This window comes from Panthera tigris, chromosome B4 (assembly GCF_018350195.1).
Source record: "Panthera tigris isolate Pti1 chromosome B4, P.tigris_Pti1_mat1.1, whole genome shotgun sequence".
Taxonomy (NCBI): Eukaryota; Metazoa; Chordata; class Mammalia; order Carnivora; family Felidae; genus Panthera; species Panthera tigris.
The window spans coordinates 132491826-132505932 of NC_056666.1; the positions used below are offsets into that span (position 1 = coordinate 132491826).

The 14107-nt window shown below is 41.6% G+C and overlaps 1 protein-coding gene across 7 annotated transcripts in view; it reads right to left on the reverse strand.

The window, feature by feature from the left end:
- Nucleotides 1-14107, reverse strand: part of MRTFA (myocardin related transcription factor A) — a 212892-nt gene that overhangs the window by 36479 nt on the left and 162306 nt on the right. For all 7 annotated transcript variants that reach the window (XM_042993350.1, XM_042993349.1, XM_042993347.1 and 4 more), the window contains one exon: nt 6276-6341. In XM_042993350.1, the coding sequence (XP_042849284.1) occupies nt 6276-6341 (66 nt within the window). The remainder of the gene's footprint in view (nt 1-6275; nt 6342-14107) is intronic.

Here is a 14107-nt window from a genome sequence, read left to right on the forward strand (position 1 = left end):
CTGAGTGGCAAAGTTGGTTAAGCGTCCGATTCTTGATTTCAGCTCAGGTCATGATCTCATAGTTCATGAGATCGAGCCCTGCGCTGGGCTCTGTGCTCACAGCACAGAGACTGCTTGGGATTCTCTCTCCCCCTCTCCCTCTGCTCCTCCTCCGTGCGTGCGTGCGTGCACACACACACATAGGCATCCAACACACACACACACTCTTTCTCTCTCTCCCTCTCTCAAAATAAATAAATAAACATTTAAAAAAAAATTTAGCTCTTCACTCAAGCTAACCACATTTTGAGTGCTCAACATCCCATGTGGATAGTGGCTAGCGTTACATATTATTTCTATCACTGTTGACAGTGCTATTGGACAGGGCTGGTCTAGCGGCTAGTTCTTGTGAATTCTAGTAACTTGGGGAAAAGATCCCATGCCATCACCAACTTACTAGATGACAGAGTTAAATTACAGCCTTTTTCTCATTACAAGAAACTCTGAGGCTTCAGGAGGTTGGTTTATTCTCTTAGGGTTTACAAAAACAAAAATCAGTTTTAAAAGAGCTTTACCAAAATGGATTTGACCCATTTGTACTAAAGAAAAAGAATCTGGAAACTCAGTTTGTACATTTGGTAAAGAATATTATTAGTAACGATTCTCAAGTTACAAATAAAAATATTATTAAGAAGAAATTCAGCTTCCAAGACAAAGGGATCATAGTAATCAATCCTGATACTGCAAGCCATTAAAAAACCTCTTGTTAGGGGCGCCTGGGTGGCTCGGTCGGTTGAGTGTCCGACTTCGGCTCAGGTCACGATCTCACGGTCCATGAGTTCGAGCCCCGAGTCGGGCTCTGGGCTGATGGCTCAGAGCCTGGAGCTTGCTTCCGATTCTGTGTCTCCCTCTCTCTCTGCCCCTCCCCCATTCATGCTCTGTCTCTCTCTGTCTCAAAAATAAATAAATGTTAAAAAAAACAAAACAAAACAAACAAACAAACAAAAAAAAACCTCTTGTTAGAATTTAAAAGAAATTTCTTGGGGTGCCTGGGTGGCTCAGTCAGTTAAGTGTCTAACTCTTGATCTCGGCTCAGGTCATGATCTCAACAATTTGAGTTGGAGCCCCGAGTTGGGCCCTGCGAGGACAGTGCAAAGCCTGCTTGGAATTCTCTCTCCCCCTCTCTCTCTGCTCCTATCCCACTCATGCTCTCGCTCTCTCTCAAAATAAACTTAAAAATAAATTTAAAAAAAATGTCTTCTTGGTGCAGAGATTGCTATAATCAGATGAACAGGAGATTTCCAGCTAACACTGGGGCCCAATTAAAATGACAGATAAGCTATGAGTGCTACAACAGGGCCACACTGTCTCTATGTGTATGTATCACTTGGCTAACAATGACAGCTGAACCATGACAAAGGGATTAAGCTGCAGAACTAAAGGTTAGGGAGTCAAGATATGGCAAAGTTTATTAAAAGTACAGAGTGGTGAGACCTCATTACATAAAGCTGTTCTTTCCAGTTTCAATGTGAGAGATACAGGGCCTGTTTGTATGATCCAGTCAAAACAGACCAATTTGCTCACTTTTTCACTTAGCCACGTGTTTGAGCACCCTTCAGGGGCTAGGTAGTTTGAGAGGCTTCTGGATTGATACCAAGTGGCTGCCCTCTGTGCACTGTGTTGCCTTCACACTCTTTGGATTCTCCTAACCATTCAGTGGTTAAATGTCACCAATGGCACTGGCTGGCTGCACAGAAATGCCATTTAAAGTGAAAAAATAGGGGCGCCTGGGTGGCTCAGTTTGTTAAACCTCCAACTTCGGCTCAGGTCATGATCTCACAGCTCGTGGGTTCAAGCCCTGCACCAGGCTCTGCCCTGACAGTGTGGAGCCCACTTGGGATTCTCTCTTTCCCCCTCTCTCTAACCCTGCCCTGCTCATGCTCACTCTTTCAAATAAATGAATAAACTTAAACAAAAATAAAATAAAGTGAAAAAACAAGCTCACTCAAGCAATGGAGCAAGGTTCTTAGAGAATCTACAGGACAAAACCTGATTTCTTCACATGCTTGCCAAGGTACCAAGGTTTTTCTACTACATGCACATGGGAAAATAATGAACTGAGGGTTAATTACAGCATTAGAAACATGCTACTCTATGCTTTTCTCAAGGATTCACAATAGACTAACAAAAGGCTAAGAAGGAAGAAGCAGACAAAGTTCTTCTTTCATATTCAGAAAGATTACAGGAAACTTTTTTCTCATTTGTCTGGGATCAGGAGAATGTTCGTGTTTTCCTTTAAAAGGTTATTCCTCTGCAGCAGCTCTCACTGCCAGAACATTTTTCTTAATTTTCACCTAAACCTTATGACCTTGTACACCTTTAAATGTCAAAGAGAAAGGAAGGCTGTGGGGGAAGTTCTGTCTGAGAACAAAGTGTAGCACACATGACCCGTCTCTTCTAGGAGTCTTCATTCTGGGTACAGCAGCATTGCTGGGCTTACTCTTTGGACTTGAACATCAGTTTCCTATCTGTGCCATCTCTCCTTTCCCTCAAGGTATGTGGCGCTTCAGACATTATTAAAGAAAGCTCAGGGCCTGGATTATGTAATCCTTTGTTATCTGGCACTCTGTATTTGGTAGGGTTTATACAGTGTTAAATGTGAGACACATATTTACATGAGGAGAATGACAGATGCTGGGAAGTGATCCTGTTTAAAATACACATCAGAAACCAACTTCCAAACCCCATAGTTTAGATGCCATGAACAGAGCACATCAAGCAGCAGTGGGATTGGGAGATTCTTTAATTCCCTACACTTTATGAAAGGTCATACTCCAACTTAGAATGATATGCAGAACCTCAACCACCCTGAGTGCAAAGGGAGCCATTGAAGACATGGTGTCCTACAGATACGCTGTCAGAACTGAAAGCCAGTCCTACGTGGCAACTGTGTAGGAGTATTCTGGGAGATGAGGTGGGTGGGCTTTTCTTCCCAGAGCTATAAATAAGATTGGAATGAGAAGAACTTGATAAAAGATATAAACACAGAAATGATGAGGCAAAATGCAGCCATGACTACACCACTCCTTTCCCCAGTTTGAGGCCCTACCTACTTCCTAAGTTGTACAGCAAACTTACATATAAACACGCTTTACAGAAACTCCTCAGGCTAGCAAGATGGGAAAGAAATAGGCCCTTCCAACCAGATTACTTGTTCAGGTCTCCAAATCTCCAATAATCAACAACTTGCTGGTCACTTACAAGTTGTCTCCAGCACTGCTCACGTTTTCTTTGAAAGATGTGGACTGGAGGATGAGAAGTGGGGCTGGTAGAAGATGGCAGGTGGTGGGGAGGTCAGGGAGGCACAGGGTGTTGGAGGTTACAACAAGAGTAAGGGTAGAGAGCACAGGACTATGGTAAAGAAGAAGGTTCACTCAGAGGGTGCACAGTTGGCAAAAAAAACAAAAACAAACAAACAAAAAAAAAAACCCAAAAACCAAAAACCAAAAACCCAAAAAACAAACAAAAACCCTCAGCTTTGTGAACTCAGAACCTATCTGTGTATCACCAGGTATGTAGGTGAACAGGGAATTTCACACCTGAAACTATTCCCAGGCATCAACATTCTAGAGCTCCCATAATCTAAGAGTTTGCCACCTACTTCCTTCACTAGAAAAGCTGAAAACCAAGACTGTGTCCATAGCCAAAGGTAGTTCTTGGTAGGAGGAAGATGCTGTATTCTCACTGAGGCAGATCACTTCTAATCCTACAAGAAGCGCAATTATTCTCACTTCACAGATACAGAGAACAACAGAGTATACAATTAGATATTCAAAACATTTTAGAACCTGCGCTCCTGATAGAAGTGTCATCCCAAATTCCATGCCCAGAATTCCAACGAGTTTGCAACAGAGTAGTATCTGCTTCTGTGTGTCTGTCATTCACACACACACATATCACACTTTACAACCGAATGTCTTGATTCATTCATTCAGTGCCAGGCACTGGAGACAGGAATATAAATAAGTTACTTTCTCAAGGAGCTCACAGTGCAGTTGGAGGGAAATCTATAAGCAACTGCAGTAAGTGAAGCATCATTTGTCTTAACAACAGAGAATACTACAAGAAATGCTAAACAGGAGGACTGTACCCAATAAATCATATTAAACAGTGATCTATAGTAGCCCCTGGTACCAACTGAAAGACAGGTGGGAGAATGCAAGGCTTTTAGACACTGAACATCTTACAGATCCTGAGAAGTAGCATTATGCTCTCAGAACTTGTACTGTAATTAGTCAGCACCCCACAGGATGCTGAATTGCTCTTTATTTTGTGCATCGGTGGATTTTAGCCACCCAAATAAACTGTTAAATGTCTTGAGGGCAGGTAACTAATTTGCCTCAAATTTCTTTAATTTCTCTAAGACTACCCTGGGCACAGAGAAGACATTAAACACATGATGTCCTTGGTGAAAGGGACAAGGAGATGAGACTCTGAGTGACCCGTCCCTCTACAAAGGTTTCTAGGGAGGCAGATCTGGAGTGTTTTGTAAAGCACATCACTGCCCTACCTGATCACATTATTGATCCACTGCACAAGCCATCTGCTCTTGACTCTTTAAGGGGTGGGGGCGGGATGTCCTTCACTGGAAAGCCAGAGAAGATTGCAGCATAATGTGGGTAAATGGTTTGGTAGTTAATTGCAGTAAACCCGAAGCTGAATTTGAGACTTAAGTTCCTGGCTGATGCTTAGGACAGAAACAGACCTCAGATTCCTTACAGCTGCTATAAGGTTCTAGCTCTTAGAAATGGACCTGCCATTACCATGCCCTGAATCAAATCCCATCCTTACTCGCTTAAAAGGCTTCAAGGGCTTCACACTGTACCTAAAATAAAACCCACCTCTTCCGTGTAGTTGATAGCCCCGCCCACCCTGCCAATCTTAACTTGGCCTGCTCTCCCTTCACTCACCAGGCCCCAGCCACGCTGGCTTCCTTGATGTTTTCAAACGTTTCAAACCGGCTCTTACCTGCACTAGGCTCTTATGCTTGTTCTCCCTTTCCCCTGGTCCTCTGCCTGCTTCTGCATGGCTGACTCCATCTCATCCTTCAGACCTCAGCTCACATATTTCCTCCTCAGGGAGGCCTTTCCTGACCATCTTTATCCAAAGTAACCCCATCTCATTCCTATTATTCCACACCAGCCAGTTAGCTTACGTCGTAACAAACTTGGAAATTATGTAATTTCCATGTTCTGAAATTATCTTGTTTATTTGTCTCCTTGTGTACTATCACTATTCTCCTTTTAAACATAAAGCTCCTGAGAGCAGAAGCTGGATTTATCTTGCTGCATCAATGGGCACATATAGGTTCCCAAATATTCTGAGTGAGTAAGTGAATGAGAATTAGGAAAATACAGTGGCAGCAGGTCAATGCTGCATTAAGGTGAAAAACATCAGTTCTCTCTCTATGAAGCTAGAGACTTACAGACTCTGTTATAGGACTTTTTCCTTTTTTTTTTTTTTTTTTTTTAAACTTCATTAGGGTGTGTCCAAGTAGCAATAACACACAAGAGAAAAGAAAGAAGGGAAAGCTTAAGTTCTCCACTGATGACTTAAAAAGAAATGTCAAAAAGAGCAAAATGTTGCTGGTGCCAGTTTCCACTTTATAATGCTGTTGGTATAAAAAGCAAATTTTCTTACTTCTCACGGATTCCAATGTCGGTTTCATTTCTCCCCAAGTGATGTAGTGAGTTGTGCACCCAGTAAACCCAGCTCTGCAAGAACCCCACAAGCACAATCACACCCATGCCAGCCATAGGGTATCTGAGAATCTCACTCTAAAGAAAACCACAGTTGATTCAAAATAAAATACCAGGTAGAAAAGGGTTTTCCCTTGCCAAGAACCTAAACACCTAAGGCAAAACACATGCAAGAGGTAGGTTCTTCTTCACAAAACCCCAGCTCAAGATTTGCTCCTCCTAAAAGGGAAGTAGGGAAGTAGGGAAGTACTCCTAATAGGGAGTAGAAACCCCTGAAAGGTGCAATTCAAAAGCTAAGGATGGTTCAATGGCACCAGTAAACCTAATGCTGTTTGTTTCACAGAACCTGATCAATAAGGGCAGTTAACTATTAGTGACTGAAAGCCCCGGAACTTGGAAAAGCACAAGAAAAGAAGGTGACAAATGAAATCTGTCGCCCTCGTTTTGTTAGATCCTTCCCACAGCATACTAGGCATGCGAGCCATGTTGAAAACGCAACTCTAGCAAACGCTGAGAGAAAGAGAGAGAGGCACTTACGCGGCATGATCCCTTGGCTCACCAGTTCTTCTCGAGTCCGGCGCTGCTGGAGCTTCAACTGCAGCACTGTAGGGCGGCAAAGAGAGAGGAGACATGGAGGTTCAGCTGGGCATTCCACCACAAAAGACACATTGTCAAATGCAGAGAAGGTCTCCCGCACAGAAGGGTGTAGTGTGAAAGAAGGGTCCCTTTAACTGGGACTGTCTATAATTGCAGAAGTGGCCTGATACAGCAGGGTTTCCGTATTCTGCTGTGGGCGGCGAGAGGAAGTTGCGAAGGGTCTTGCAGGGCGATAACAATCCACAAAGTACCAAAGTCTTGCCTCTTGCTCAAAACCTCCTACAACACTGTATCCTCCTCCTAAGACTAAAAAAACACAAGTTCTTAACTCAAAGGAAATATAATGAGGACCAACACCCAGCAGGAAAGGCTTTCTAGATGGTCTACACTGTCTTCCTGGTAGCATGTGTTTACCATCATGAGTGCAGCAAAGACACGGTATTCACACAGATCAGGAAGTATTGGTTATTTGTAAAATCTTTTCTTTTGCATCTAAAAATTACATGTACTTTTAACTGAGCAACGCATTTCTCTCGACCAGAAAACATTTTACCATTAATATAACTCTTTTCTTCCTCTTACTTTCATTTAGAGCTTTTTTTTCTGTTGAGGTGAAACCACCAAGCTACATGAGTCAAAGCGCACGTGGGCTAGGAGAGGGCAACGAGTATTTCTTCTATTTCTACTCTAATCACCTAATGAAACAACTCCATAGCCATTTTTATGAAGTTAAAAGTCAGTGATCTCTATTTCAAATGCCAATGAAACCTAAAGGGCATTCCCACTGCACACCACGCAGAATGACCACGGCACAGCCTGCATTCAAAGGCTAAGTGTGAACATGTTCAGAGGAGGAGGGTTATCTCAGGTTATCTCCTGAGCCAGGGAGACTCCCCTTACATGAGAAGTCTGCAACTGTAAGGTCTCTGCAAGTCACATGTGAGGGAGACCTGCATCTATTAGGAATCACGTGGGGCGCCTGGGTGGCGCAGTCGGTTAAGCGTCCGACTTCAGCCAGGTCACGATCTCGCGGTCCGTGAGTTCGAGCCCCGCGTCAGGCTCTGGACTGATGGCTCGGAGCCTGGAGCCTGTTTCCGATTCTGTGTCTCCCTCTCTCTCTGCCCCTCCCCCGTTCATGCTCTGTCTCTCTCTGTCCCAAAATTAAATAAAAAAAAAACGTTGAGAAAAAAAAAAAATTTATTAGGAATCACGTTACCTTAGGTACCTGCCTTTTCCATTCATAGAGCAGTTTTTAAGAATGCCTCCAAGAATGGCAGAACTCTAACTAGGCTCCTGACTACATCTCAAATTCAGCAGGTCCAAAGTAGAATGTGTCTTTCTCCCAAAAACCTAACCCACTTTCCATCCTCACCTCTCTAAATGGAAGCACTATCTGCAAAGCCCCCCACTCCCTGACTCCTGAACTAGTATTAAAATTTTTGAGCCAACTTCAACTCCTCCACCTCCCTCACACTCCTCCTCTTACCAAGTTACTGGTGCCACAGTTTTGCTATGTTGCACTGAGCACTCCCGGGCTCTCCCACTGTAAGCACCCCAATCAAGGCTGGCTAATGACTCTTCCTCAAGTCTCATGTACTGGCCTGTTTATTCACTTCACCTGGAAATACCTACCCTTTCCATCTGACCTTCCTGACTCCCCAGCATGCAGAATTACTCTAGACCTCCTGGCAACTACCTTTTATCTGTTATAGAAAGTATAGTAATAGTTTACTCTGTGTAATAGTTACCCCCTGAATGTAGTTATCTCTCCTACCAGTTTATAAACTCCTGGAGAGCAGAGAAAATATCTTATTACTATATGCCCTCCATAGTACTTAATACACAGTAAGCATTTAATAATTGTTTCTTGAATTGAACTATATCTCAAAATGGTAATACATATAGTCTGAGAGATCTAATCAGGAGGTTATAACTATTATTTTTTATAAATTAACACCTAAAGCCTTGCAAAATAAATGGATAAAACAACAGCCACAGTAGTGGCATTTATAGAAAGTGTGCTCTGTGCCAAACATCGTCCCATGTCCTCTAATGTTTTAACTCATTTAACCTAACACCCCACTACGGAGAAACATGGGCATTACTAATCCCATTTTAGAGGTAGAAAAATAAGGCCCAGCGTGAAGTAATTTACCTAAGATTATTCCACTAATAAGAAGTGCAACAGAATTTGAACCCAAACATTCTGACTCTAGAACTTGGGTTTCCTATTTCTCTGCTTCTCCAGAGTCTTCCAGAAGCTGCGGAAACAAGAGGCATGGAATATGAGCACCTGGATGGGTTCTCTGGTGAGACAGACAAAGGGACTGAGGAAAATGGATGGTTCAGGCCAAGGTCAAAGGAGTTTGGGTGATACTTCAGTAAAATAAATTTAAATTAATCTAAGAATTTGATTTCAGATAAATTAGAACCATAGATTAGCAGCAACATTAATTATAAAAATAAAATGCAAATAGTTAATAGCTAGGAGTCATCGAGCATTGCTATGTGTCAGACCCTGTTAAGTGACTGACATGCTTTTAATTTAATTAAAAAAAAAAGCCCCATGAGGATGGTACACTTATTATCTCCATTTTACAGATAAGGAAACTAAGGATCAGACCTTCAAAATTTTGCCTTGGGTCACACAGCTCCAAAGTGCTGGCATGAGAATTTAGTACAGGTCTTTGTGATTCTAGAGTATGGGCATTTAATACTATACATCTCTTTAGAGGAAAGAAAGTAAGAGGAAAAAAGGGAAAATATCTGTCAACTTTTATACACAGTGTTTCTAAAGCCCAGCGTAAGATGAGCTATTAGAAAATGATTTAAAAAAATTTTAAGTTTATTTATTTTGAGAGAGAGAGCGCGAGCGAGTGAGAGTACAAGCAGGGAAGGGCAGAGAGAAGGAGAGACAGAATCCCAAGCAGGCTCCACATCATTAGCACACAACCCAATGTGGGACTCGATACTCACAAACTGTGAGATCATGACCTGAGCCAAGATCAAGATGTTCAACCAACTGTGCCACTCAGGCACCCCAGGAAATGATTAAATACAACAAATTGATTTGATTTGTGCAAATAGAGAAATTTAGAAATTTAAGAAACTTACTTACAATTTAGTAAGTCTGAACACTTCAAAGAAACAATAACTAATGAAAACTCTGGCCATCATCCAAAAATAAGTCTGAAATATCAATCAGCAGCCCTCCTAAATAACCCATCTATATATAGGGCCATAAGGGATATTATGCAAACTTCTTGACTGAAAAACTTGTTGCCTCATGAGAGCAAAAAGTCTATGACTCAAGTTTTCTATGGAGAACACAGTAAAGGCCAATTTACCTCTTGTTTTAGAACAAGCCTAGCTCAAAGAGGAAAGTTTATCTAATAAATCTTTCCATCTGTAAAACTAAATGAAATTAAAGTCCAGTTATCTGAAAATTCCATCCTGTCCCCTCTCAGCAGTGAACTCTAAACTCCATGCTTTTCTGAAATCTGACCAAGTTCCCCATTCAAATAATAGAATTCACCCTGTATCAGTACTGTCTGGAGTATTGGTACAACCTGACTATAGATAGGTACTGTCTTATACGTTGCACAACCCTCCCCTGCCAATTTGAACAATGTTTATAAGGAGGATTAAAAAAAAAAAAAGACCTAAGCAATAAACTCCAAACTATAGTTGTCAGTCTCTACTTAATTTTGTTTTAGAATTGATCTGTTTGGTTGTGTATATATACACATCCTTCTTCTAAAACTTTCAACTACAAAGTAATAGGTTATCTATATGAATTTCCCCTTAGTCTAACTTAATTCCTCTCAATTCTAAGCACTCTAAATAAAATGCCTATTATGTGTCCAGACTTTAGGGATTATGCATTTTAGAAGAAATCATTTAATAACTCACTATGTGCTAGTACATTTAATGCACACCCGCCATCACCAAGGAGTATCTGACACAAGTTCAAATGATCATATTCATAGGCAGTGCTAGGCCAAGTAGATTCAAAAGAGTAGGAATTTGACAAAATCTCTCTATTCATTATACACCAGCATTCAGATTTCTTCTCCACTCTTCAAGTCGATAAAAATTAAACAAAAATACCTATATGTGTACATGCATGAGTCTTTATCCTTTCACTGTTATTGAATTCCACAAATTTAATATATCATGTGTCTCTAAAATTAATCAGGAATTAATCAGAATTAGTCAAGTTTTCTACCTATTTCGAACAAAGGTGATCAATTGCTATTTGTATAATTGGTTTCCTGGGAAATCAAAGCAAAGGAGTAAACGTCATATATTTCTGCCCTGTAAGGCCATGGAAGTGGGTTGATGGCATTCGAGGGGTAATGTCCCAGAAATGGACACCTCAAACAAATACATGAGTCAGGACTAGAAAGAAACAGCAAAAAGTAAGTGATGCGTCCTCAAGCCCAGCACTGTGGCTTCCACTGGTCAGTGGTCCTGGATTTCACTGGGGAGGGAAATGTGCATCTTGGAAGGTTGTCCTCCCCCTTATTCATATTTACCCATTAGTGATTCCACAAAGGCTTCTGGAGTAGAGGATAAAGTATTTATGAGGGAAGCAGAAAAGAACAGGAAGGGGGTTAGTACGGGAATGACCACAAAAAAACCAAAACCCTCCTTTGGCATCATCCTTTGTTCAGTAAAACCTCTTCAAGGAAGATTCTGACTGCAGGGACATTTCCAAAGCTGGATCTCCTAGTAACTGGTCCACTGTTTTCCCCTCCATAACCTTTAGGTACCAGTCCCAGAATAAATAAGCAAATACAACTTAATTCAACAACAGACATCACCACCTCTAACTTCAAACTGGAGAATCTGTTTCACTGGGATGATCAGAGAAGGAACAGGGTGGGTTTTAGCCTTAGGGGGAGCTTAGCAATGCTAATAATTAGAATACTCATCTTTGCAGCAGTGAATTACACCGATTTTACTGGTGTATTTTGTACCTGTTTATCTCCCATGCCTTAAAAAATCATTTAGTGATACCCAAATTGTAAAACCACATCAACTATCACTTAGAACCAAAGCCTATTCTCTGAATATTCACTACTTCCATCCTTAGACTATATGATTAAAAACAGGTGAAGGATGTCCCAGAAGAGGGTACTCCTCATGTTCTGCTGCCTAGGTCACTTTATAGCATCACCAGCAAAATGGAGACCGGAAGTCGGGATAGAGACACACATCTCTGTTCATTTCTCATTCATCCGCCAAACGAATATTCACTAAGTAACTACCATGTGTCAGGCCCCATGTTAAGTGCTGGATACACCTGTGGTCTCTGCTCCTATATAAAGTTTTCAGTCCAGTGGGGAAACACACAGCAAATCACATATCAAAAGTACAAGTTATGATTAAGGTTTTACAAGAAAAGAATGAAGGATATGAGAGAGGTCAGACCCTGGAATTCATAGTTTCTCCTCCATATGCTCTGTAATAACCACCTTTTCACATATCCTCTTTACTACTGTATATATAGTCAATTATTTAAGATACTAAAACTCCTTAAAACACAGAGAGACCTTGGGGTAAACTGTATTAAAATAAATAAATTGGGGCACCTGAGTGGCTCAGCTGGTTGTATCTGACCCTTGATTTCAGTTCAGGTCATGATTTCACAGTCGTGAGATCAAGCCCCACACTGCCAGTGCTTGGGATTCTTTCCCTCCCCACCTCTCTCTGCCCCTGCCACCCCCCCCCCTCAAAATAAATACATAAACTTAAAAAAAAAGTTATGGGCACGCAGTGTCATTTATTCACTTTGTGTTTATTTGCTTCACACACTAGTTGGTAAACACACCAATTCACCTCATATCCATGCCTCCTTTAGTTCTTCCCTAGTTTCTTGTCAAAACTCTTCTCAGGCATTCATTCAAGAGATATGAGGTTCTACTAATATATGCCAGATATTTTGCTTGCTGCTGGAAATACAGCAATGGACAAAGTCACTGCCTTCAGTGGTGTTTACACTTCCATGGGTTACAAGAGTGAAGAGTACTTTCAAAGAAATACTCAAGACACCACATCCTAACTAAGCAGTTAGATTCTTCCCATTATTCAATTCATCCATTCAAGATCTTTTGCCCTCTCAAAGCCACAGTTGGGTACTAGAGTACTGGGTACTACAAGTATGAAAAAGACGTGGTTCTCATTCTCATGGAATTCTTACACCTAATGGGAAAGAGAAGCTCACAATGTCTGGGGAGCCTGGGCGCCTCAGTCAGTTAAGCGTCCAACTTCGGCTCAGGTCACGATCTCATGGTTCATGGGTTCGAGCCCTGCATCAGGCTCTGTGCTGACAGCACAGATTCTGTATTTTCTTCTCTCTCTGCCCCTCCCCTGCTTGTGCTCTGTCTCTCTCTCTCAAAAATAAATAAACATTAAAAAAATTAAAAAGAAAGAAAGAAAGAAAGACCTGATGTCTGTAATGCAGACTTCTACTTAAAAGGTCATAGAAAAATGCAACTTAGCTAATACACATGCCCCTCTAAGGGTCCCTGACAAATCCAGTCATCTGGTCTTATGGGTGATATACATGTATGCATAAATAATAAAAAGAAATAGTGGTTCCTTAAAAATAATAAAAGTCCAGGGCACCTGGGTGGCTCAGTTGGCTAAGCTCCGACTTCAGCTCAGGTTATATCTCACAGTTTGTGGGTTCGAGCCCTGCTGACAGTTCAGAGCCTGAAGCCTGCTTCAGAGTCTGTGTCTCCCTCTCTCTCTCTGCCCTTCCCCGCTCACACTCTGTCTCTCTCTCTCTCTCTCTCTCTCTCTCAAAATAAATAAACCTTAAAAAAAATTTAAAAATAATAAAATCCAAGTAGTTCTCTACTTTTTAGATGTTACAGGAATGCAAAGGTGATAGTACCCAACACTGGAAGTCACAGAGAAACAAGATCTTTTCTACATGGGGTAAGAATAGTGAAGCCATAAATGGGGTCTTAAAAATATTTTATCCTCATGATCAATCTGTACTAAAGTTTCAAGTAATTTAAAAAAAAATTTTTTTTTAAGTTTTTATTTACTTCTTTTGAGAGAGACAGCATGACCCAGGGAGGGGCAGAGAGAGAGGGAGGGAGGGGGAGAGACAGGGAGAGGGAAGGAGAGAGAGAGAATCCTGAGCAGGCTTTGCCGGGTCAGCACAGAGCCTGATGTGGGGCTTGAATCCACGAACATGAGATCATGACCTTGGCTGAAATCAAGAGTCGGATGCTTAACTGACTGACCCATGCAGGTGTCCCTCACGTAATTTCTTGGTGTCATTCCCAAAAAGTAGTACTCGTCCGGGTCCCTATTTATCGTAATTTCTCACAAGTCCTTCCTGATAGAGGCCAGAGAGATACAAGAAGAAAGAGAGGTGGCTGTGCTCCCTTGCTCTTTTCCCTGGCCTTTCCTGGTTTCTGGTTCTCAGACCCTAGAGAGCATCCCTGGAATTGTTTCCCTCTCCTGAGCTGTACGTAGGATTTCCTCAAGCTTTCCAGATGCTGAGTTTTTTTAGACCCTTTCATGGTTCATTTTCTTTCTTCAACTTGGGAAACCGGCCTAAATGGGTCAGTACAATGTACACTGCACCAAACTGTGTTTCTGGCTTTTGTGCTTTTAATACAAACAACAGCATTTTTAAGGCCCAGTGTATTCTATAATTAGCCCTACCCTTAAGCAGAAAGGGCTTACTGTCAACCTAACTATAATTTCTGGGGAAAGGGGCGAGCGAGCAAGACATATGGGGTTGGTTA